Here is a 24,447-nt window from a genome sequence, read left to right on the forward strand (position 1 = left end):
CTCCCAGTCCTGCTTTAAGTCCAGCTCACTGGAGCATATACCTAAAGGTAGGCATTTGTGAGCCATGCCACAGGTGCCCCAAGGAGTCACAGGGTTTATGAGAAAAGGACTGGACTGAAGAAGAGCTGGAGGATGGGGGTAAAGGACTCTTGTTTCATTAGGTAAATCACTTCCCCTCTCTGGGACTCTTTCTCCATCTAGTAAATGGAACAATGAATCATTCGCTCAACAAATATTGAGTACAAACCATGTGCTGGACACAGCAGGGAATAAGACAGAAAAGGTCTCTGCTCTCAGGAATTTACATTCTGGACGGGAGACAGACAATAAACAAACAAGTGAAAAGAAAATTTCCTAAATGCTGTAATGAAAATAAAGCAAGGCAATAAGATAGAAAATTGGAGTAAATGAGAGCCAAGTGTCTTTCCAGGCCACTGTTCTACTTCCAAGGGTAATTTGCTAGAGCTCTGTACCTAAGAGATTGGAGCCCCCTTATCTTGAGAAGGCCTTTGACTGACTCTCACTCCAGGGCTGCTATTGATGATATTCTAAACTAGAAGAAAGGTCCCCCAGTCCTTATCCTAGCCTCTAGTCACTGAAATTCTGAAGTATTTAGAGGGAAGTGTATTAAAGACTGCAACTTAGTTTGAAGTCATCAAAAATAAGGTGGATAAGTAAGATGAATAGAGGGATGGAGAGACGTGTGATAAAGTAATATAGTAAAATACTAATGGCAGAATCTAGGTGGTGGGTATACAGGTGTTCACTGTAAAATTCTTTCAACTTAGCTGTCTGTCTGAAAGTTTTCGTGATAAAATGTTGGGGGGAAAATCAGGGTTTAACTTTACAAAAAAGTACACTGCCTTTAATTTTCAGACAACTCTCTTGTTGGACCACTCTGCTGATTTCTGAGATAGAAGGCTGATGGGCTGTGCCTGTGATTCCAAAAACTGGCCACATTGCCAGTTCTATACACTCTTCCAGAGCCTCGCCTCTCCCCTACCAAGAGATGGAGTCGATCTCCACTTGAAATGGGGTGGGACTGCCCTGACCAACAGAATGTGGCAGGTATTGAGTGGCCCTGTGCGACTCCCAAAGCTAGGTTGGGGAAGGCAGTACAGTTCTGCGCAGCTCTCTTGGGATGCTGCCCTTGGAACCTGGCCGCCATGTTGTGAGCTCTGCTGGGTTGTAGGTGCCCTGGCCAACAACCCCAGCTAAGGTTCCAGTCAACAACCAGCTTCAGCTGCCAGACTTGTGAGTTGCCAATCCTTCCGATGATTTCAGCCCCCAGCTATCAAGTCATCCCCCCACCTTTGAGTCTTCTAGCTGATGTCCCAATTATTGTGGAGCAGACACAAGCCACCATTTTATCCTGTCCAGATTCTTGACCCACGCAGTAAGAGGTGAGCATAATAAATGGCTGTTTTACAATGTGATGTATATCCCCTTGGAAGCTATTCAAAGTTACAAATCAGGTGGAGGAAGAAGAAAAAGAAACAGCTTACCAGGCCCCTAGTCTCCCACTCTTTTCAGGCACTCATTTCAAGTCAACTGTAAAGGCATTAAGAGGGGAAAACCAGAAGCTCCAGGGAGGCCTGCCCTCCCTCTGGGCTTTGGTTTCCTCCTTTGTCCTCCTTCTAGACGAAAGGCGCAAAAAGAGGAAAAGGAAATGCCCTCAGTGTTGGGTGGGGGCATGGGCCATGAAGCTCACGTAACCGGAGTGTATGCTGAAGGCCAGAGATGGACATCTGCAGGGCCAAGAAAGCACTGCTGCTGATGGGGATGGAGCCTCTGTTCGGGGTCAGGTAGAGCCAGGGGTCGCTCGTTTGTAGTTCTTCCTTGGCAGAATTGAGATGTTCCGTCCTCCTTTTCTCTTCAGCCCCGAGACTACGTAGGAGTTGCTCACCACTGTTAGGTGGGCGTGGTTCGTGAAGGCTCTTTCTCTAACCCTCTAACACGCCGGCCACACTCTCATCGGCCCTCCAACCCTTACTGTAGTGCGAATGGGGGTCTTGCCTCAGGCTCCTCCACTCAGAGGGCCCGATTTCAGTCATCCCTCTTCTGTCACAATAGCTGAGGAGAAGCTCTGAGACCCCCACAAGCGCCATCGGGTTTCAAATCCCAGTTTTGCCATATACTCCCTGTTACCACACCTCCTCAGTCCTCAATCTCCTCTTCTGTAACATGGGGCGATGTTACCCATCTCACAGGGTTGTCTTGTGGAATAAACAAAATAGCAATGGTGAAGTGTTTAGCATGGTTCTTGTGTGTACGTGTATAATGCTTTTCAGATTGGCTCTTGATGGGCTGCTGCTGGAGTTCTGCACAGCTCCCCGTAATCTTCCTAGGGGCTGGGAGCTTAGTTACAGGACTTTCTTCGGTAACTGTGGAGAGGGGCAGGTCTCTTGTAAATATCGCTGAGGAGCTCCCCCTCCAGCCCCAACACAATCAAACACACAGAGTTTTGCTGAAGTGTCTGGATGGTTCTGCTCCAGCATGCTTTCGCTTAGGCTGGACTGCATGAGACAAGTGCTCTAAAATGTCCCAACTTTATTTACAATCAGACCCCCGGCTCCCACCCCACCCCAGCTCCTAGGTTTAGCTCAGCTCTAAAGAAGCTGGATAAGCAGTGACGCTTCTGCCGAGCCTAGAGCGCAGGGTGACGTACAGGGTGAGCCCTTCACTTCTTCTGGGCTTGTGCCCTAGCCCGCTGAATCTTGTCGGCCGTGGCCGCGTCTGCAGTTCCAGTGCAGTGGGACAACACAAGAGTCAGCTCTGCTTCGTTCCGGTGCTCAATGGCCACATCTGCGGCCTGAGCCACATCCCTGTGGTTTGAGGAGGAGGGGAGAAGGTGTCAGGCTGCCCAAGGGCACAGACCGTGCCCCTCATCAGCCCCCTGGCTCAGCCATCCAGCACCCACAGGGCTCTCAGCCGACGCACCCAACGAGAAGCAAGGCCTTGACCTTCTGCTCAGGACCCACGCGGGAGGCATACTTCTTGGCCTCATATTTGTTGTGTTGTTTCATGCAGATCTCAACAAAGGGCTTAGGAGAAGTTGGGGAGAAGGAGAAGATAAGGCAGCGCCTTCCTGTCCTCTCTCTTATGAGCAAAAGCCCCACGGACGCATGGTCCCTGTGTATTTCATACGCCCTTCAGTGTGCATAATCTCGCCCCACCCCCGCCCTGACACACATACAACAGTTGTGATCTCAGCAGTCTCAGGGCAGGAACCACCTATACCACAGATCTGTTAGAGGCTTGTCCATGCGGCCACTCCACCATCTGAGGCTACCCTCTCGCAATAGGAGTCCCTTGCCTTCTCAGGGCCTGTGTTTTCTCTCACGGCTGCCCTTATCCCACCTACCCACCACACCACTGAACCACCTGCCACAGAAAACAATCCCCCTTGGTCTCGTCCATTGCCTCCCGAACATGCCCCCCCAGTGCCCCTCCACCCCCTACTCCCATGAGACTTTCCCTTCGGCACACGGTGCCCACAGTGGGCCTCCTTGAGGACAGCAGCTCATTCCTTCTCTGGCCAACATCTGTGGGCTAACTCGGGCCCACTTGCCCACAAACCTAGCCCACGAGTGTGCTAACTATGTGGGAGGGCTGAATAGATGCAGGAATGGGCCATCTGCCTGTCTCTGGGCCTGGTCCCCTCCCCAGGACTACACCCCTGGGCGTGGGGTCGACGCAGGGCCCCTGCCTCACCAGGTAGCCAATGGGCGATTTCTTGCTCTTAGAAAACTTCTCTAGCTCCTCCCAGTCTTCCAGATCCGCCAGGGCGGTCAGCTTCAGCCACCAGAGCCTGCAGGGAAGCTGGGCTCGCAGGTGTTGCGGGGCCGGAGGGCGGTCCCAGGACCTACCCGCGGCCGGAGCCTCACCTACCTCTTGTCCGGAATGCGGAAGTCACGTGCCAGCTGCTCTGCGCGCTTGCTGTGGCCGCCGAGGACGAGGGTGGTGACCGTGTCGTGCAGAGACAGGTCCACGAAGTGGCCCCCCAGCTCATCTTCCAGGCGCCGCTGCAGCCGCAGGAGCCGCATTTGATCCTCCGTGGCCTGGGGCAGAGATGAAGCCAGATGGGGCCAGACGGGGCCAACAGGGACAAGGAGGCAAGACCGGAGCAGAGGAGGTTCTCAGAAAAGAGTAAGGCAAACCTTGGCTGCGAATTCATTCTTGGCCTTGTAGAAGGCGTCAGCTGCCGTCTGCAGAGCCGCGACTCGCCCCTCGATACGCTACAGGGACAAGCAGGGAAGCCTGAGCTCACAGCACCAAGGACATCAGTCTTCCCTACTCGGGCTACACTTCTTTCCCCGGTCCCTGCGCCCAGGGTCGCCAGGGCCAGCTTTAGCCACTGGGGGCACCAGCCCAGTGTCCCTAGTCGGGAGGTGAGCTCCCCCGGGACCGACCACCATCCTGGCTTCATATCTTCTCAGACTGTCCCGAAACAGTGAGGACCAGTTGGGGTGTGTACCAGATAGGAGGCCCAGATGCCTGGAGGAGCCCCACCAGCAGCCCAGCCCACAGGCCCCACCCACTCTGTGGACCTCAGACCTCCTCTGCAGCATAGCTGGCTCGGATGTGGAAGCTGCCCAGCTCCTGGTGGTTGTCATCCTGATTGTAAAGGTCCTTCAGTGTCTCTAGCTCCTGGTGCTTACAGAACTGGGGCCATGGACAGGCAGTCAGTCAGCAAGGCCAGCTCAGGGGCTCAGGAGATTCCAGCCCCACCCCTGCCCAGGGCACACACCTGTCGGTACAAACTCAGGGCCATGGGCTGGTTCCGAAGAGTCATGAAAAAGTCTCCTCGGTTTAGCTCATTCTTCAGGTGCAGCAACACTGTGAACACTAAGGAACGATAAGGTGGTGTGGGGACCCTGCTCACCCAGATCAGATGGCCCATTCCTGCATCTATTCAGCCCAGGGGTCCCAGCCTTGCCCTCTCTCAAACCCTGCTCACCCAGATCAGTGTCTCCACTCTCGATGGCCTTGCTCAGTGCCAGTTTGCTTCTCTTCATCTTTAGGAGAAGGGGGACCTGCTCCCCAGAGCGTGGCTCATACTCCAGCAGCTGTGGGGTGGGGAGAAAGGCACAGAGAGAAGGAGCTGGACTGGGGGCCTCAAATACCAGTGTCAGAGCATCTGGGGAGGGCTGGGCGCCCACACCTTGATGGCCAGCTCCGTGCGGCCACAGCCATAGGCCCGCGCAGCAATGTCAGAGTAAGAGACGCCTGGCGTGTCCCCCAGCTTCTGGTTAATGGCCCGAGCAACATCCTCGTCGGACACATCCTTCTGTTGCACCTGCAGATAGAGGGGGATTGTCACACACACCTGGATCTCACCCTTCACCCCCCTGCCCACACTGGCCCTGGATCAGGACTTCCCCCTTCAGCTCTACACTTCGTATTTCCCACATCCCATGGGGGCCTGGAATCCTCTAAATGACTTTGAAGCCCACCCTACGTCCTCACCTTGTAGCAGGCCCAGTGGGCCAGGATCCTGCTGACGCCCTGCACTTCAGGAAGGCGCAGGTACTCACAGATCTGGATCGCCAGGGGGTAAAGCCTCCTCAACACCAGCCTGGCAGGCAAGGGGATAAAACATATGGGGGTGAGGTGGGATAGAAAGAGAGGGCAGAGTGGCCCCAGCCTGTAACTCAGGCCTCCCAGCTCCCAAAGAAATGGGTGAGCAGTGACCACAAGAAGCCAGCAGGGGCCGTACCACCTGCCCACATAGAGCCCTCCTCCCACAACCCTGGGGCTTGCTGTACCTGTCCAGCAGCACCTGGATGGTGAGCTGCTTGTATCTGCATTTTACCTGGTTAAGGATTCAGCTGGGGTATGAGCCCTATTTGCCAAGGACTTGCAGGCAGCGTCTTCAGCCCCTTCCCCTTCCCCCACCGCCACTGACCGTAAACATCCTCGCAGCTCGTTTGAGGATACTGGCTATAAGTGAGGGGGATCCCGATGTGGTAGTCCCGAATGGCATTCAGCACACGCAGGTCCTGACACATGCGCACGAAGCTGTCAGGTGGAAATCTGTCGAGGAAACACTTTCCAAAGGAGGCCGCCTGAGAAGAGCCAGAGGGCGACAGAGGAGATCTTACCGGTCGCCCCACCCCTCCTTCTAGGGCACCCGCCCCGCCCAGCACCCCACCACCCAGCCCCGCTGGCCAGGCCAACCCTGAGCAGACTCTTCTGCATGTCTGGCCGATGCTCATGTCCCGCAGCCTCGATGCACTGCTGCACGGCCTGGGTCAGCTGCCCCAGCTCCTGGATCTCCCGTAGGTACTCATCTGCCTTCTGGCTCTCTTTCTAGGGGGTGGGGGAAGGGTGCCAGGAATGGGGTGATATGATAGAGAACACCCCCATGTCTGGTCCCCCCACCCCTCTGGGCTGTGGTTCAAATGGGCTGGTATAGAGGGGCTGCAGAGGCCAAAGCCCAAACTCCCTTAGCCCACAGTCCACCCGAGGTACCCATACATCCCCCGCCATATCCGCCACAATTGCTGGCAAGGAGCCTTGATGGTAGCCCGGACTGGTGCCTGGGCTGGGCATAGTAGGGGTTCCCTGCACCTCCCCATCACCACAGGGAGGACACCATGTCACTTCAGTCTACCTGAGCTGGCTCTCCCCAGCCCAGTGTCCTGCCTGGACTCCTCCCTTGACAAGTGGCACCTGGCTGAGTCTACCTTGCCCAGCCAGGGGCATGGGGCTGAGCCAATTAGGAAGGGGAAGGAGAAGACCATCCTGGGATCCAGGGAGAAGCCTAGGGCTTTACCTCGTACTCTTTCTGGGCCTCCAACAACAGTGCTCCAGGGGCCATCGAGGCAATTTTGAAGATCTCCTCGCTGGCCACTAGGAGAGAGTGTTGGTGAGTGTTGGGAGGGCAGGGAATCCTCAGCACTGCCTCAATGCCCTGATCCTGCCCTGGGTCCCATGGTACCCTGTGAGGGCCTCACCTGGAACCTCATGCAGGAACTCGTGGGTGCTACAAGAGAAGATGCGGACCCCATCCAGCTCAGGCACCAGGTAGGAATCTTCATCCAGCACAAACCCGAGCTTGGTCAAGGTTCCCAAGAATACCCGGAAATGGGGCGGGGCAGGTGACCCTCCCTCTCCTCCTTTCCCCTCCCACTCCTCCGCAGGCAGCCCTCCAAGGATACTGGATGCTCTCAGGTGCGTCACCCACCACCATTAGCCGCCTCTCCCAGGCCACCACGACAGCCCTCTCTTTGCTCCGAGGACGGCTGCACCTGTGGGCAGCATCACACAATCTGGGACACATACAGGACCCTGGGCCTACAGACACGTCTCCTACCTTCCCACATCACTGTTTACATTGCTTTGCCTTGGGACAGCCCTGAACATGTGTGCTGTCCCTTATCCCGTTCCTCTGACCAACATCTGCTCCCCTCTCCCCCTGTGCTGTCAGCTCCCAGGGGCATCTGGGGCCCACAAGGGGGCAGGGGTTTCCCTCAAATATGCACTGGCAGAGATAATAAAATGCAAGCTCCACCTGGCTTGGCCATTAGACAAGATGAATCAAGGTGTCCCAGGAAACAAGGCTGCGCCCACCCCCAACATAAGACCCCCATCCTCACCAGACCATCTGCTTGGGGGGGGCCCGGATGTTGCAGTTGAACTCACACAGCTTCTCCTGAAAGGGTGCAGGGAACATCATGGCCCTGTCCTGGTAGTCACCAGTCTGGTTAAAAAGCCCTTCCCCTACTGCTAACAGATCTTTCCTGGACAAGGTAGGGTGCCCCCACGTTGTCCCAGGATCACACCTTGAGTGATGCCGTCCCCATCCAGATGTAGCCCGTGTCTGTGAAGAGTGCCAGATGTCGGTAGGTGAAGGAGACTGCCATCTGCAGGAAACTGCTCACTCCGGGGGCCAGGCCAGGGGGCGTCTGGGCCAGGCCAGGGAGGACACCAGATGTTTTCTCGGAGTTTCCCCCACTGCCTCCCTCACTCCCTTCCTTCCATTTCACTCCCACTCAGGGCCCTCACCACTGCCGAGCAGGCTGCATGGTCAAGGAGGTAAAGATCAGGCCCCACGGCCAGAAGAATGTGTGCAACTCGGTCCTGGCACAGTGTGGTCCAGCACGAGGGTGCGCTCTGCAGACCTGCGGCAGGGGAAGGGGACAACTTCAGGACGACCAGAGCCCACAGCTTCTGCCTCTCTTGCCGGGCCCCCCCACCCCCCGGGTCTGGAGGCACGTCTGTGGGCGCTGAATGTCTGTCTCAGGGATATCAGGGCTCACCCGGCACCTCCGGCATCCGGCGAAGTTTGAGATCACCCACATTGGCGCTGAGCGTAAAGCGGTGGGCCCCAGTGAGGATGGCCACCCCCGAACCAAACTCAGTATGGAAGATCCGGGCGTCTAGAACCCGGTTCTGGAGCACCTCCTGGGGAGAGGGGCCATGAGTTGAGGAAGCCAGAGTCCCAGACTCCATCCCTTTCCCCAGTCCCCTGCAGCCCCTACATTGCCCATGCTGAAGTGTCTCCGGAAGTCGCCATGAAGCCCGTAGACCAGCACTACACCATCTTCCTGCACGCAGAGCAGCTCCTCCTCAGCTGACCAGCCTAGGGACACCACGGGCCCACTCTTCCACTGCAGAGGAGACGGAGGTTCCTGAGGCTGTCCTTGGGACACAGACCCAGCCTAGCCCCCGGGGGGGATCAGGGGTGCTCACCAGCAGACTGGCCAGAGGCAGACCAGAGGCAGAGTAGATCTCAAGCACTGGCCGTACGCTGGCCGCTTTCTCCTTCCGCCATGGGTTCCTCAACAGTGCTGTAGTTGAAGAAGAGATTTTCTGTCCAGTTCCCCAGGCCCACCCCATATGAAGCAAGCTTCAGGAGAACCAAAATTTAAAGCATCTCAGCAGGGGGTGAGAAATGGGGGGGAAGAGGGGTGGCCACGTTAGCAAGAACCACCTGACAGCAAGGACCCCAGGCATCATGCACCTCAAGTTCACCCCATTGTCCCAGAACATGCAGTGGCAGAGGGGTGACATACCAATGGGGCCCCCATAGGGTGCAGCGGCTACCAGGCAGTCCCTGAGTTCCTCCTTCAGGTCCCAGTCCATGCTGTACAGCTCATATTTCCTGCCCACACAGAGGCAAGCAGAAATTAGCCTCCTCATGACCCTGCGTCCAGATGGATTGAGCCCAGAGGAACCCCTAAAGCCTCCATTTGTCCTTCACAGGGCAGGCAAGGCCCCCCACAGGTGGGAGAGGGCCATGACTAGAAACAGCTCGGGCAACTGACCACATGCATGCTTAGGGACAGCAGGTGATAGAGCAGAGGCTGTTGGCAGGGCAGGACGTGGTTCGTTGGGCAAGTGTCCGAGGATGGCAGGAGCTCCTGGCACAAGAGACAGGCTACTTGGTCAATATCCAGGGCATAAACTAAGGTAGGACTAGGGTGCGGTGGCTGGCTTGGGCCTGCATTAGCAGGAAATCAGACCCTCTAAGGGGGGTCTCTCAGGGCAGGCAGCCTTTCTTCTATTTCTGGTTTTTAACACCAAAGCAGGTTGTCCAGCCAGGGGTCCCCCTCAACGCTTGCCGATAATGATCTCCATTTTAGAGGCACTGAGTTAGTTAGCAGTACTTGAAAGAAACCCCAGAGGAGCTCTTCGGTGACTCCAGAGCCAGGGGGACAGAGTCCTGGAATAGAGATGTCAATCTCTGAATGCTCAGCTTATGGGAGTAACAGAAATCACAAGCTGGCACGAGATGACTGCAATCTGAGATGGGTGTGGGTCGCCAAGAGTGTGCGTGGCATGAAGACGGAGTAGGAGGCCTGAGGCATGCCATCATTTGAAGGCTGGAGGTGGGGACAAGGGGACGGAAAAGGAGTGGGCCTTATCCCAGGAAGCCAAGAGAAAGCAGTATTTAAGGGGAGTGTTTCCTCCAGTATCATTTCGGGAGCCTTCCTGATAAGAATCAGAAAGATGCCTACCATTATCTTCTATTTGACATTCTTCTTGGGGTTCTAGCAAAATAATTTAAGAAAAAAAATAAAAAGAGGTTTATATTTCGGAGGAGTGAGTTTGCTGCTATTCACAAATAATGTGATTGTCTACTTAGAAAATCCAAAGCAGGCTATGGAATAATGAACAAAAGAGCTCAGGAGAGCGATCAACAAAAACCTACATATTTTCTATACTGATAAATTTTATATATCATAGCAAGAATCAATTAGAATATGACTTTAAAAGACCCTAATCATGATAGCAATAAAATAAGAAGATAATAAAATAATAAAAACAAGATAATATTATATATATATACAAATAAATAAAAAAATAAAAACAAGAATAAACCTAACAAAAGTTTTTACAAAATACAACCATGGGGTGGGGGGAAAGAGAGGTGAACCAGGAAAGACTCTTAACTATAGACAACAAACTGAGGGAGACGGGAGGGGAGTAGGCGGGGGGTGGGGCTGGGGGGGGTTGGTTAAATAGGTGATGGGAATTAAGGAGGGCACTGCTGAGATGGGCACCAGGTGTTTTCTGTAGTGACGAATCATTAAATTCTACACCTGAAACTAACATTACACTGTATGATAATGAACTGGAATTTAAATAAAAACTTGGAAGAGGGGGGGCGCCTGGGTGGCTCAGTTGGTTAAGCGACTGCCTTCGGCTCAGGTCATGATCCCGGAGTCCCTGGATCGAGTCCCGCATCGGGCTCCCTGCTCGGCAGGGAGTCTGCTTCGTCCTCTGACCCTATCCCCTCTCATGTGTTCTCTCTCTCTCATTCTCTCTCTCTCAAATAAATAAATAAAATCTTTAAAAAAAAAAAAAAAACTTGAAAGAGGGACATCTAGGTGGCTCAGGTCATGATCTCAGGGTCCTGGGATTGAGTCCCTCATCAGGCTCCCTGCTCAGCTGGGAGTCTACTTCTCCCTCTATCCCTCCCCCTGCTTGTACTTGTGCTCGTTCTCTCTCTCTCTCTCAAAAATAAATAAATAAAATCTTTAAAAAAAAAGAAAGAAAAAAAGTTTAAAAAAATCAAATCAAATCAAAGTTTACTCAAAGATATAGAAAACCTGGAGAAACATTCCAAACTGATCTATGAATGCATGAGAACTCCAATAAAAACCACTCCCAGGGGCACCTGGGTGGCTCAGTCGTTAAGGGTCTGCCTTCGGCTCAGGTCATGATCCCAGGGTCCTGGGATCGAGCCCCGCATCGGGCTTCCTGCTCAGCGGGAAGCCTGCTTCTCCCTCTCCCACTCCCCCTGTTTGTGTTCCCTCTCTCACTGTCTCTCTCTCTGTCAAATAAATAAATAAATAAAATCTTTAAAAAAAAAACACACAAAAAAACCCCACTCCCAATCTTTGGGGGTGGGGGAAGCACAAACTGATTCTTTTTTCTTTTTTTTTTAAATAGGCTCCACACCCGGCACAGGCCCAATGCAGGGCTTGAAATCATGACCCTGAGATGGAGAACTGAGCTGAGATCAAGAGTCAGATGCTTAACTGACTGAGCTACCCAGGCGTCCCAGCACATACAGATTCTAAATCTCACTTGCAGAAAAGAAAAAATCATTTTAAACAGAAAATGCTGAAAAATATTTTAAAATATTTTGAAAATAAGAGAACAGATATATGTCAGATATCAAATACACAATATAAAACTAAAGTTAATTAAAACTGTTGTTCTGGCACAGGAATAAGCAAATAGATTGATGGAAGAGGCCAGAAACAGAACTGAGAATTGAGCATGTAATAAAGATGGCATTTCAGATTGCTGCAAATGGATACTTGAAATGAGACAATGGGCCATATGGGAAGAATTGCAATAAACACTATTTCATTACTTAATCTCTACAATAAAATATTTTCCAGATGGAATTCAAGATTTAAATGTTAAAAAAAAAAAAATCAAGCCGGGGCACCTGGGTGGCTCAGTTGTTAAGCATCTGCCTTCGGCTCAGGTCATGATCCCAGGGTCCTGGGATTGAGCCCCACATCGGGCTCCCTGCTCAGTGGGAAGCCTGCTTCCCCTTTCACACTCCCCTTGCTTGTGTTCCCTCTCTCGCTGTGTCTCTCTCTGTCAAATAAATAAATAAATAAAATCTTAAAAAAAAAAAAATCAAGCCATATAAGAACAAATCTTGGCTATTTTTACACTCTCAAAACAGAAACAATTTCTAAGCATGATATATAACCCAGAAATCACAGAAAAAGAACGAGTCTAAATAAAAAGGGCTTCTGTACACTTCTATATAAAAAGGAGTAAAAACAATATGTATGTTTTGTATTTGCTTCTATTTGAAAAACAAGAAATTCTGGAAAGATTTCTAAGAATCTAGTAACTGGTGACTGGTAGGTGAGGGGGTGGAATCAGTTGAATAAGGACAGGGACAGAATGAGACTTTGAGTTTTTAAATCACATTACTGGTTATTTATTAAAATGATTAACATTAAAAAACTTTTACACATTAAAAAAATCCATGGAAAACAAACTAGGAAAACAAATAATGAAAAGGGAAAAAATATGACACGTGAAAAACAGGTACTTTTCTTAAAAATACAAAAGGCTCTAAGAAATTTTTTAAAGGAGATTTTATTTATTCATTTAAGAGAGAGAGCACACAAGCGGGGAGGAGGGGCAGAGGGAGAAGGAGAAGCAGACTCCCTGTTGAACAGGGAGCCCACCTCGGGGCTTGATCCCAGGACCCTGGCATCATGACTTGAGCTGAAGGCAGATGCTCAATGGACTGAGACACCCAGGTGCTCTGGCTCTAAGTAATTTTTAAAAATGAAAATAAAACCAAAAGAAAAATGGCCAAGGGCTACAATCATACTATCTTATGTGAAAATATTTAGAAACTAAACAAGAGTGCCTGGGTGGCTCAGTTGGCGAAGGTGAAGCGCCTGCCTTCGGCTCAGGTCATGATCTCAGGGTCCTGGGATCGAGTCCCGCACCGGGTTCCCTGCAGGCAGGGAGCCTGCTTCTTCCTCTGCCTGCTGCTCCCCCTGCTTGTGTGTGCGTGCTCTCTCTCTGACAGATAAATAAATAAAATCTTTAAAAAAATAAAAATATAAAAATGAATACATGTCAAGTGACCTACATGAGAAGATATTTGTAACATTTCTAACAAAGGGTTAATATGGAGACCATGTAAAGAGCTCCTTTTTACACCAATGGAAACAACACAATGGAAAAATAGTCAAAGAATATGAAGACATACCTAACGACTATGTAAATATGAATTTAAATGATTTTTTTATGTTTTGGCTATCTGACAAAAAAATAAGGGGATAAGAGCATCCAATATTGTTGAAGATGTGGAAAAATGAGCACTTTCACACATATTAGGTGGGTGTATATATTGGTTCAGCCCTTATGGAAGAAAATGAAGTGCTATCTATCCAACTTTTAAATGTGCAGACCCTCTGACTTAGCAACGTCCTTCTAAGAGTCTAACTTCTAAAACTACTTGCACAAGTACACAAAGGTATGAATTTATTGCAGCACTATTTAAAATAGTTCTCTCCCAAATCCTGGAAAAACCTCCTTAAATATGGGGCTGGTTAAATAAACTATGGGATGCCCATTCTGGGGACTATTATGTGGCCACTGATAAAGTGAGTCCGTGTACTGACATGAAATGATCTCTAGATGTCCTGTTAAGTTAAAAAAAAAAAAAAAAAAAAAAGCTGCAGCTCAATAGGAACTATATGAACCCATTTATTTTATACAAAAACTAAGCACATATTTTTGACAAGCATATTTACGTGTAACTACATGTCTGTGTGTAAAGACAGAAAAAAACGCTCAGAGACATGAAGCTGCACTGAGCTAGAGACAGTGGTTACCTGTGCGGAGGGTGGTGAATGGAGGGATGATGGAGGACTGCTTATTTTTAGGCTTTTGCATTATTTGAATTTTTGATAACACATACACATTTTTTGACATTTTGTTACTAAAACTGTTGCATGAGGATCTGACGGGAAAATAGATGTTCACACGGACCTAGTATGCCAGTTATCAATTTATTGCCACTCAGCTCCAAATTCACTCTCCAATACTGTGATAACAAACAGCATTTCTTTACGCCTTTCTCCTTCACCGTGAGTGTGATCTTAACCTTTCTCAGTAGAGGGCGCCTGGAGGGACGCTGCTGGAGGAAAGAGCTCTCCGACTGCTCCCAGTCGGGGCAGAGCCGGCCAGCAGCCAGGGTATGAGGACATCTCTCAGTTATGCAGCAGCAACCTCAAAGGTTCGCCTGGAATGGTGATCACCTTCCCACAGCTCCCTGGAGAGACACCACACTCCTAGCCTCCTGCCCACACCAGGCTCTACTTCCTCGGCTGCCAAGATGCCCGTCCCCTGGCTCCCCTGCCTCCACGGACCACCCCCCTCTGCATACCTGTGCACCCAATTACTGCTTGTGGCTCAGCGTACAGACACCACGTGCTCCGGGCTGCACCAGCAGCCCCATTCCATCGCATGCCCACACGCTTGGCCACCAGCTGCAGCTCACCTGTGTCCCCCTACCTCTGAACCCCAGAGCATTGTTTCTTGCTTGCCCGGCAACTGGGGACCAGCTCTGGCCCAGGCAAACCAGCGAACTCTGCTTTCCAGTGACCTGCAATTTTATCTTCGCCATCAGGATCTGAACCCCAGCGTGGGGAGGGGCTTCCCTTCCAAGTGTGTCTTTCCTCAGGTGCTCTCCCTCAGCCCTAGGTTATCATACAAAATTTTCTTATATCTTACAGTTACTCTTTTATCACAGTTTCATAATTATGTTTATCAAACTTTCTCAGTTTAAGTCTCCTGATTGGATCCAAACTGATATAAACTTGGGGCAGGGAGTGGTCCAGAAGACAGCCCCCTAAAGATGAGATTTGGGGATTGGTTTGGTTGTGTGCTTGGGCCTGAGTGCAGTACTGAGCTCCCGGTCATGGGAAACAAATGCTAGTCACCTATTTCATGCAGCAGCATCACAATTAATCAAGCCTGCAGTTTGCTGTGATGAAATATCAAGTCAAACATGTACCTTAGGAGTGACTTCTGTGCCTGACCATGGGCTAGATCATTTTGAGTGCACTTGAACATTTACAAAGAGAAAACGACAAGCTTGGATCCATTAACTTTCAGCTCAAGTCATGGCTCTGAGAAGCAGAAAGCTTCCATGATAGCCCTAAAAGAATCTCTTAGTCCTTACAGCCACAAAGCTGCTACTGCTAAAAACTGAACACAAAATTTAATTGCGTGGGCTGTTAAATTATAACAGTTGAATTCACCAACACACCATTTTTCAAGTGAAAGTTAACAGCATTGATCAGGACAAGAATTTGGATCCTGAAACTTAAAAACAGTGCAAGTAGCTTGCCTTCCCATGTCCAAGGAGACTAGCCTTCAGCTGCTTGAAAACCCTGTGATAACCTCACTTGGGGTAGATGTCTTGGGAGCCTCCCTCCCCAAGGCTGACCTGGTTAACACTACTGCTGAGTGGCTAATATGCCAACAGCAGAGACTAATATCTGGTCCCAATATGGCACCATTTCTGGAGGGACAAGCCTGCAAGTTGATTACATAGGACTTTACAAGGGAGGATGTAGCCATCAGCATCCAAACCCACTGGTCAATCGCAACTTCGCTCAAAGTGGGCAATCCGATGTAAGATCCTTCCAGATGTGATGCCGCATAAATACCACAGCATCACCTATGAAACGTTTCTGCCAAAAATGTTCACCCTGAAATCTATTCAAGCCTCTAGATCTAATATACAGTTTCAGGAAATACAGGCTATGATAGAGAATAAAGTTCAAAGGCACCACAGGGAAGCAATGGGACAAATCAAGAAAGTTATTCATCTCTTAAACAAGTCAATGTCATGAAAACAAAAGGTAAGGGCAGGAGTGGGGATAGTAATGTTCAAGTTTACAAAAGACTTAATTAAGAGAGGTAAACAAACGAGGAATTCTAGTTTGGGTCTTGATTTGAACAAACTGGTTATAAAAAGACACTTTGAAGACAACTGGAGAAGTATTAAGGACTGGTTGTTAGACGATTTTATTTTATTTTTTTATTTATTTATTTATTTATTTTTTTAAAGATTTTATTAATTTTTTGACAGAGAGAGACACAGCGAGAGAGAGGGAACACAAGCAGGGGGAGTGGGAGAGGGAGAAGCAGGCTTCCCGCGGAGCAGGGAGCCCGACGCGGGGCTCGATCCCAGAACCCTGGGATCATGACCTGAGCCGAAGGCAGACGCTTAACGACTGAGCCACCCAGGCGCCCCGGTTGTTAGACGATTTTAAATGTTAACTTTGTTAGGTGTAAAAGAGTATTGAAGATTTATAGGAAAGACTGCATTTTTATAGGAAAAAAATGTCATTTTTTAAAAGTAATACACATTGACGTTGTGTCTGTAATTTTTTTTTAAGATTTTATTTTTAAATAATCTCCACACCCAACGTGGGGCTCTAACTTATAACCCTAAGATCAAGAGTTGCATGCTCTATCAAATGAGCCAGTCAGGCACCCCTGCCATTTACTTTAAAATACAACAGAAAGGGGCGCCTGGGTGGCTCAGTTGAGCATCAGACTCTTGGTTTCAACTCAGGTCATGATCTCAGGGTCTTGGGATCAGCCCCGAGTCACGCTCAGTGCAGAGTCTGCTTGTCTCTCTCCCTCCCCTTCTGCCCCCTACCCCCCCAAAAGCGGCTCTCCCTCCCTCCCAAATAAAATCTTTTTTTTTTTAAAGATTTTATTTATTTATTTGAGAGAGAAAGAATGAGAGATAGAGAGCATGAGAGGGAGGAGGATCAGAGGGAGAAGCAGACTCCCTGCTGAGCAGGGAGCCTGATGCGGGACTCGATCCTGGGACTCCAGGATCATGACCTGAGCTGAAGGCAGTCGCTTAACCAACTGAGCCACCCAGGCGCCCCTCTTTTTTGTTTTTTTAAGATTTTATTTATTTATTTGACAGAGAGAGACACAGCGATGGAGGGAACACAAGCAGGGGGAGTGGGAGAGGGAGAAGCAGGCTCCCCGCTGAGCAGGGAGCCCGATGCGGGGCTCGATCCCAGGACCCTGGGGAACATGACCTGAGCTGAAGGCAGACGCTTAACGACTGAGCCACCCAGGCGCCCCCAAATAAAATCTTTTAAAAAAATAAAATACACCAGAAAAAGTATTTGATTGAAAAGATGTGTCTGAAAAAAAAAAAAAAAAGATGTGTCTGGAGTTAGCTTTTAAATAGTCCCAAAAAAGTGTGTAAAAGAGGGAAAGGTAAAGATGAAAAGAAAATGACAGTGTTGATCTTTACTGCAGCTGGATGAGGAGTACATGGGTGTCCACTAAATTACTCTTACTATGTTTACATATATTTGAAATTTTTCTTTTTCTTTTTTTTTTTTTAAGATTTTGTTTATTTATTTGAGAGAGCGCACAAGCAGGTAGAGCGACAGGCAGAGGGAGGAGAAGCAGACTCTCGCTGAGCAGGGAGCCCAATGCGGGGCTCGATCCCAGGACCCTAGGACCATGACCTGAGCTGAAGGCAGCCACTTAACCAACTGAGCCACCCAGGTGCCCCTGAACTTTTTCTTAATAAAATATTTTAACTTCCAAAGTGCTGAAGCAAAGATTGCAACACAACAATTTTTAAGCCCAAGTGATGATGATGTACTTTGTTGTACACCTGAAAATGTTCCTAGTAAAAGGTTGAATTCAATTCCCAAGAAAGAAGTGAGGACTCCTCTTTATCCACTGTTCCAGGGAGTGAAGCTCAGATGAGGCCTGAGATCTGTCCACTGAAGTGACAGAATGTCACTAAGAACAAGGTGGTCAGACCAGAGTGAATGGTCAGTGGGAAGAGAGAAAACAGAAGCAAATGTAGATGGCGGTCTTTGGACCTTTGGCTGGAGTGGGTAGAGAAAAATGGGGTGAGAAGGAGGGACCTGTGGAATGGGCGAGTTTATTTTTTGTTAGGATGGGGAGATACAGATCAAATTTCTAGGACCCATCCCAGAGATAAGGGAGTATGTCTGGCCATGGAAGCTTCACCTAGCCACCATCTCAGGTGATCTTGATGCAAGGGGTCCTGGACAACAGCTGGAGAAACACTGTGGCTGAAGGAGGGTGTGGGTGGATGGCACATAGTTTCTGGGAGGACAGGGAGACAGGGGCACATCTCACCGGGTCAGATTTGGTAGTGGAAAGTCTAGGCCTTCTATGCAGACTTCCAGTTCTCTCGATGACTTCCAGTTCTCTCAGAAATACAAGGTGAAGTCAACTGTTGGGGAGGAGAGGCCAGGGAGACTATGATTTTCAGTATTTCCGAATTATTTCAATTGTTTCTTTGTGTAATCTTTTAAAAGATTACACAATGCCTTGTGATGAGTGTAGGCTGACCCCCCATAAAAAGACTGAGGACCCAGTTGAGGCTGGTGGGCATCGATCTGCTGTAGTCCCAACCTGGCTGTGTGTGGCCTGCCTGGCAGCACTGAGCAGCAGCCTAGGCACTGGGAGAGACGGTGAGTGCTTGGTGCACTGGGAGGTGGCTCCGTGCCAGGCAGGTGCAACCAAAGGACAAAGGAACAAGGTTGTCAGGGGAAAGGCAAGAAACTGAAATGACTGACTGTGAGTGTACTCCAAACTGGACAGGGAGGGACACATTTATAGAAGTGGGCTCTGCATGCAGACAGAAAGAGAACAAAGGGTTCCAGGGACGGGGATCCCAGTGAGGTTGAAGGACAGGTGTATCAGGAGGTATCAGAGTATCAGTGAGGACAGGAGCTTATGGTCAGACAGGGGGCTGCCTGAATTGAATGTTTCAGAGGCGAAGCAATTCTGGAAGAGCACAGGTGCAGGGTGGAGGGTGGCTGATGTAGAGAAAATCACTTGAGTAGAGCTCAGGGAACCATGAAGACAGGTGGCCACGTAAGTCACTCTGGAAAGTGGCAAGAGCTGGGATGCGCAGGAGGCCGTCCAGTCAAACAGTCAGTGAGGGATGTGGTTCAGGAGGTTGGCAGCACAGACCCGGCTGGGAAGGAGGCAGAGCCCCTCCAAGGGGGATAGGAGTAAGGGTCAGGGAGTCAAGAGCAACAAAACACGGACTACCTCCCCAGGCCTTTGAGGTAAAGAAAGCTTCCCAGGAACAGCTGGGTGACTCAAGCTGTGCTCAAAGGGTGGCATGGGGTATGGAGAGGCAGAGTGAAGGGCAGCAGGGAGGGCGGCCTCTCAGAAGAGCCTAGGGGTGTGGACTCTTGTAAGGACAGCCATACCTTCGATCAGGAAGGCCAGTCATATCTTTCTCTTCTACTTCCAGGTCCTGGAAGTGGAAATCTCAGCAGCAGTAAACGGACCCTGGATTCCAATACAAGGAAATCACTAAACCTAGCAGCTTCTCGTAGCCTCGGTACCAGCCCCCTCCAGGAAACACTGAAGAAATCCCTGTGGCTGTGCAGCTGAATTTCTGGAAAAGTATGCTCTACCACAGTGCGAGAAGAGCCCTTGTGTGAAAATAGGTGATCTCCAGCCTTTGCCTCCAGGACCCAGGCTGGACTACTGGGGCCACTGGGGAGGGAGAGGCACATCAGGTCTAGCCTTGGGGAATAATCTATTCCAAAATCTTCAGGTCCAAGAGAGCCCAACATCACCCCTGAAATCCTATGACTCCAATTTGCCTCAAAAATAAATACTATTGGGACACCTGGGTGGCTCAGTCATTAAACGTCTGCCTTCGGCTCAGGTCGTGGTCCCAGGATCCTGGGATCGAGCCCCACATCGGGCTCCCTGCTCAGCGGGAAGCCTCCTTCTCCCTCTCCCACTCCCCCTGCTTGTGTTCCTGCTCTCGCTGTCTCTCTCTCTGTCAAATAAATAAATAAAATCTTTAAAAAATAAATAAATAAATACTATCGGGGCGCCTGGCTGGCTCAGCTGGTGGAGCGTGCAACTCTTGATCTTAGGGTTGTGAGTTTGAGCCCCACATTGGTGTAGACATTACTTAAAAATAAAGTCTTTAAAAAATAAAAATAAATACTACTAAAGAACTCCTGTACATTGTTGGTGGAATGTAAAATGGTGTAGCTGCCAAGGAAGAGTCTGATGGTTCTTCAAATAAATAAACACAGAATTACATGTTATCCAGCAATTCTATTCAGGGTATATATCCAAAAGAACTGAAAATAGTCTCGAAGGGACATTTGTACACCCAGGTTCATAGCAGCATTATTCATAATAGCCATGAGATAGAAGTAACCCAAGTATCCATTGATGGAATATTGCATAAATAAAATGTGTTATATATGTACAATATTATTCAGCCTTAAGAAGGAATGAAATTTTAACATAGGCTACAATATGGGTAAGTCTTGAGGACAGGACAGTATGCTAAGTGAAGTAAACCAGTCGCAAAAAGGCAAATACTGTATGCTTCCACTCTCTACCATAGTCAAATTCATAGAAACAGAAAACAGAATGGTGGCTGGGGGAAGGGGAACATGGGGAGTTATTATTTAATGGTTATAGAATTTCAATTTTGCAAGATGAAAAAGTTCTGGAGATTTCACTGCACAACATGAATATACTTAACACTACTGGACTAAAGGATAGTCCTTTAGAAGGTTAAGGTAGTAAATTTTATGTTATGTATATTTAACCACCATTTTTAAAGATTTATTTTTTATTTCTGGGGGGAGGGGCAGAGGGAGAGAGAGAATCTCAAGCAGACTCCCCACTGAGCAGGGAGCCCGACACGGGGCTTGATCTCACAACCCTGAGATCATGACCTGAGGCGAAATCAAGAGTTGGATGCCCAACTGACTGAGCCACCTAGACGCCCCAACCACAACTTTTTTTAAATGTTCAGATTTAGGGACACCTGGCTGGCTCAGTCAGTAGAACGTGTGACTCTTGCTTTTGGGGGTGTAAGTTTGAGCCCCATGTTGGGTGTAGAGATTATTTAAAAATAAAATCTTAAAAAAATGTTTGTGTTTATATGTCCCCCCCCAAAAAAAACCCTTACTAAAATAGTCAAATCTCTCTTCTAAGAACAGTTTCAGGAGTACATAATGTATCTTGTCTCCTTTCCCTTACCATAAGGGATGTTTCTACTAAAGTACCTGAAGCAATGTGTCCAAAACCAAGCTAACCCTTTCCCTACAAAACTCACTCTCCTTTCTCATCTTAAGCCAAAAATCCAGTCATCCTCAATTCCTTGCTCTACCTCTTTCCTACCCAGTGCAACCCATGACAATCTCCTTTGATTTTGTTCCCTAAAACTCTTCTGACGCATTGCTTCTATTTCCAACATTATTGCCCCAGTGTTCCCCATCATCAACTTCTCCCTGGCCTATTGCTTGCTCCTTCCGAAAGGAACTTACTTATTTACACACACATACACACACACAAACACATACACTCCTGGCAATCCAGCCACACTGGCTCTCTTTGTTTAGATGATTGAGAGTGTCCTAGTCTTTCCAGCCTCAGGACCTTTGTATATGCTCTTTTTCATCACACTCCCTGCACCTACGTTTACTCATCTCCTGGATGAGGCATTATTGTTTCCTTCATTAAGTCTTCTTTACCTCTAATCTCCCAGTCTATTATACTCTCTTCGGACCTTATAGCTCTCCTTTACAGTGATTATGATTAAACAAATACTGAGTCATTAATGGTTATCAACTGTCTCTCCTGCTGGCTATAAGCTCTATGAGAGCAGATAGGGTCCATGTCTCTTTATTGGTTGATACACATTCAGCCCTGCAAAGGGTTGGGCAAAATTAATAAACAGGATTAATCCAAGTTTGGTTTTCAAGATAAAAATGGCTTAAATTCTGGAGCCCTATAAGAACTAGTAACCATGCCCTCTCTTTCCCTTCCCAAATTCAGTGAGCTTTCCAGAACATTACTTCCAACACAAAAGAATCCTGTCCTGCAGACAGGACTCGAAATGCAATGCTTGTATCATTCATTTACTTATTGGAACATGTCCTGGCATAAAGCTATCCACAAATATGAGTAAAACCAAATAGCTGCATTTAAAATATTCCCACTCTGGTGAAGCTAGAATATGCTGTATTTTCCTGTTAAAACAACAACAACAACAACAACAACAACCACCACCAAAAACCCTATGCTTTAACACAGGTTCTAGAAGAACACTGGATTCAAAGCCTGGCTCCACCACTTACCAGCTGTGTAACCTGGCCACCTAACCTCTCTGTGCCTCAGTTTCCTTATTAGTAAGATGGGGCTAATAACGATACCTACCTCATGGGGTCATGAGACAAACAAGTTAATACATATAAAATACTTAACATAGTGTCTAGTACACAGAACGGCTCAACATCCATTATCAAAAATCATACATCCTCCACAGCAAGGCTTAGACCTCTATTCTTTCTGGCAGCACAGCACAGGTAAGATGGCTAGCCAGATAGGTCATGTCTATGGCATGCACTCAACACTTAGACTCATTTAAAACTTCCCTGGTGTATCAACAAAGCTAAGACTGCATGTGAAAAACAGGAGTTCTGTGGTAATGAGGTAATCGTCTTTAGCATTCTCTGGTTTAACAAACTTTTGTAGGCGACATGTATTTTCCAAAGTAATACAAGTTCACATTTTTAAAAGTGTATGATGTATGAAACACTAAGTTACATGGCTACTTTTGTCAAATGGCATACCTTCTCCACAAAAACAGTTGAAATTGTTGTTACTTCCTACTGACCTTACTGCTTTTTAATTAAATTTCTGCATTTTTTTCATACTGCATATTTCATATGCATATTTATAAGAGATAAGAATTATGAATAAACAACAAATGCAACGGATCTCTAAAAATCGCCACAAAAGCATTTGTCCTTCTTGGAATGTTAAGAGCTGACATTCTGGGGCGCCTGGGTGGCTCAGATGGTTAAGCGTCTGCCTTCGGCTCAGGCCATGATCTCCAGGGTCCTGGGATCCAGCCCCAGGTCCAGGCTCCCTGTTCAGCGTGGAGTCTGCTTCTCACTATCCCTCTGCCTCTCCCTCTGCTTGTGCTCTCTCTGTGTCTCTCTCTCTCAAATGAATAAATTAAAAAAATCTTAAAAAAAAAAAAAAGAGCTGACATTCTGTGTATCAAAAATTACACTGAAAAGTTTTAACATGTGAATAACAATGGTATAGTTTCACTAACACAAAAGAGTACTTTGTATTGAAATACGACCCCAATGCAGTATCTTCATAACCTTTAGTCGACACCAATAAAGTATTTTTAAAATTGTATTGGGCAAGTACTACATAACAGGCACTGTTCTAAAGATGCATTGGACATAGATAAACATAGTCTTGGCCCTCGAGGAACTTAGTTTAGCAGAAGAATCCTATGCAAATATTGCTCTACTGTGCTATTCATAACAGACCATAACACTGGGCCCATGAGGCCCAAAGGAAAGTCAGCTGATTCTACTGGAAATGGATCAGGGAAGATTTTAGAAAGAACCCTTGAACTAAGCCCTGAAAGATGAGCAAAAATTCTTCAGTGAGATAGAGGGCAATGGGCAGTACCCACAGAAGGAACTGCAGGCTGGTTGCAAACATGGGAAGCCATGAAACATCGTGGTGTACTGGGGTCCTGTAGTTCTGTGCAACTAGAATGCAAGACTTGGGTAGGAGGGGGGCAGACGGAGCTGGAGACTATAAATAGAGGCTGACTTCCAATAGGAGTTTGTATGTTACCCGACAAAGAAGCGACGCCACTGAAAAATCCTTATCAGGGTAATGATGTGATCGGTTTACACTTCACTTCAATCGTTTAGGACTCTACGACTCCCGTGAGACGGTTATCCCTAGCTGAGGGTCCTCACTCGCGGGGCCCCTGGATTCGCCCCCTTCTCCCAGTTTGCTGTTACCCCACCCGCCGTGCGATCCCGCCTCCCGCGGAGCGCCCCTGTAGTCCGACTTTGGCAGCACTTCCCCGCAGGAGACTGGACACTCGCTGTCACCCGCAGGCCGTCCCCTCAACGTGGCATCTGACCATCCTTTCGGAGGCTGACATATCTGAGCTTCAGCTTTGGGCTCTGCCCCTACTCGTGTGACCGCGGTGTGATTGCCTCAGTTTCCTTCCTGGAGCTGGGGAAGGCCCGGCCCCCTGGCCATTAGGCGGCTGTGCGTTAAGTGGTAGACGCCGGGGGAGAGCCGGCGAGGGGCGGACCCCAGCGCCCACAGTGACGGGGGCGCGCGCCGCCGGCTCCGCCCGAAGACTCAAGCCGGCGGGCGAGCGGGGTAAGCCGGGCCGTGGGCGGGAGGGCGGGGCGGCTCACCGGTAAAAGGCAGAATCCCCGAGCGGGTTCCAATTCGCCGTGTAGCAGTCCATGGCTGGTGCAGGCGGCGGCTGGGCAGCGCCGAGGGGACACCCGCCTAGCACGGGCTCCGGGCCGGCACTTCCGCTTCCGCCCGTCCGGGTCACGTGGCGAGGATGCCGCCACG

The 24,447-nt window shown here is 48.9% G+C and overlaps 1 protein-coding gene across 5 annotated transcripts; it reads right to left on the reverse strand.

Moving 5' to 3' along the window:
• Positions 1–345: 345 nt before the first annotated feature.
• Positions 346–24,435, reverse strand: VPS16 (VPS16 core subunit of CORVET and HOPS complexes). Of its 5 annotated transcripts, XM_078057026.1 has the most exons (26): positions 24,282–24,414; positions 19,257–19,338; positions 18,169–18,265; positions 9,021–9,109; positions 8,698–8,795; positions 8,487–8,615; positions 8,265–8,409; positions 8,011–8,126; positions 7,788–7,910; positions 7,602–7,657; positions 7,162–7,253; positions 6,960–7,052; positions 6,779–6,855; positions 6,181–6,312; positions 5,941–6,068; positions 5,769–5,804; positions 5,470–5,578; positions 5,165–5,299; positions 4,961–5,069; positions 4,751–4,848; positions 4,558–4,665; positions 4,161–4,238; positions 3,892–4,061; positions 3,715–3,811; positions 2,941–3,044; positions 346–2,825 (listed from the first exon to the last, which is right to left on the reverse strand). In XM_078057026.1, exons 4-26 carry the CDS (start codon positions 9,088–9,090, stop codon positions 2,681–2,683), a joined length of 2,448 nt encoding a protein of 815 aa, XP_077913152.1. In that variant the 5' UTR covers positions 9,091–9,109; positions 18,169–18,265; positions 19,257–19,338; positions 24,282–24,414; the 3' UTR covers positions 346–2,680. The 5 variants fall into 5 exon arrangements, with proteins under 5 accessions (XP_077913152.1, XP_077913151.1, XP_077913153.1 ...); XM_078057025.1 differs by lacking the exon at positions 18,169–18,265 and having other exon boundaries at positions 24,282–24,415; XM_078057027.1 differs by lacking the exon at positions 19,257–19,338.
• Positions 24,436–24,447: the final 12 nt, after the last annotated feature.

This window comes from Halichoerus grypus, chromosome 10 (genome assembly GCF_964656455.1).
Source record: "Halichoerus grypus chromosome 10, mHalGry1.hap1.1, whole genome shotgun sequence".
In the NCBI taxonomy this organism is placed as follows: domain Eukaryota; kingdom Metazoa; phylum Chordata; class Mammalia; order Carnivora; family Phocidae; genus Halichoerus; species Halichoerus grypus.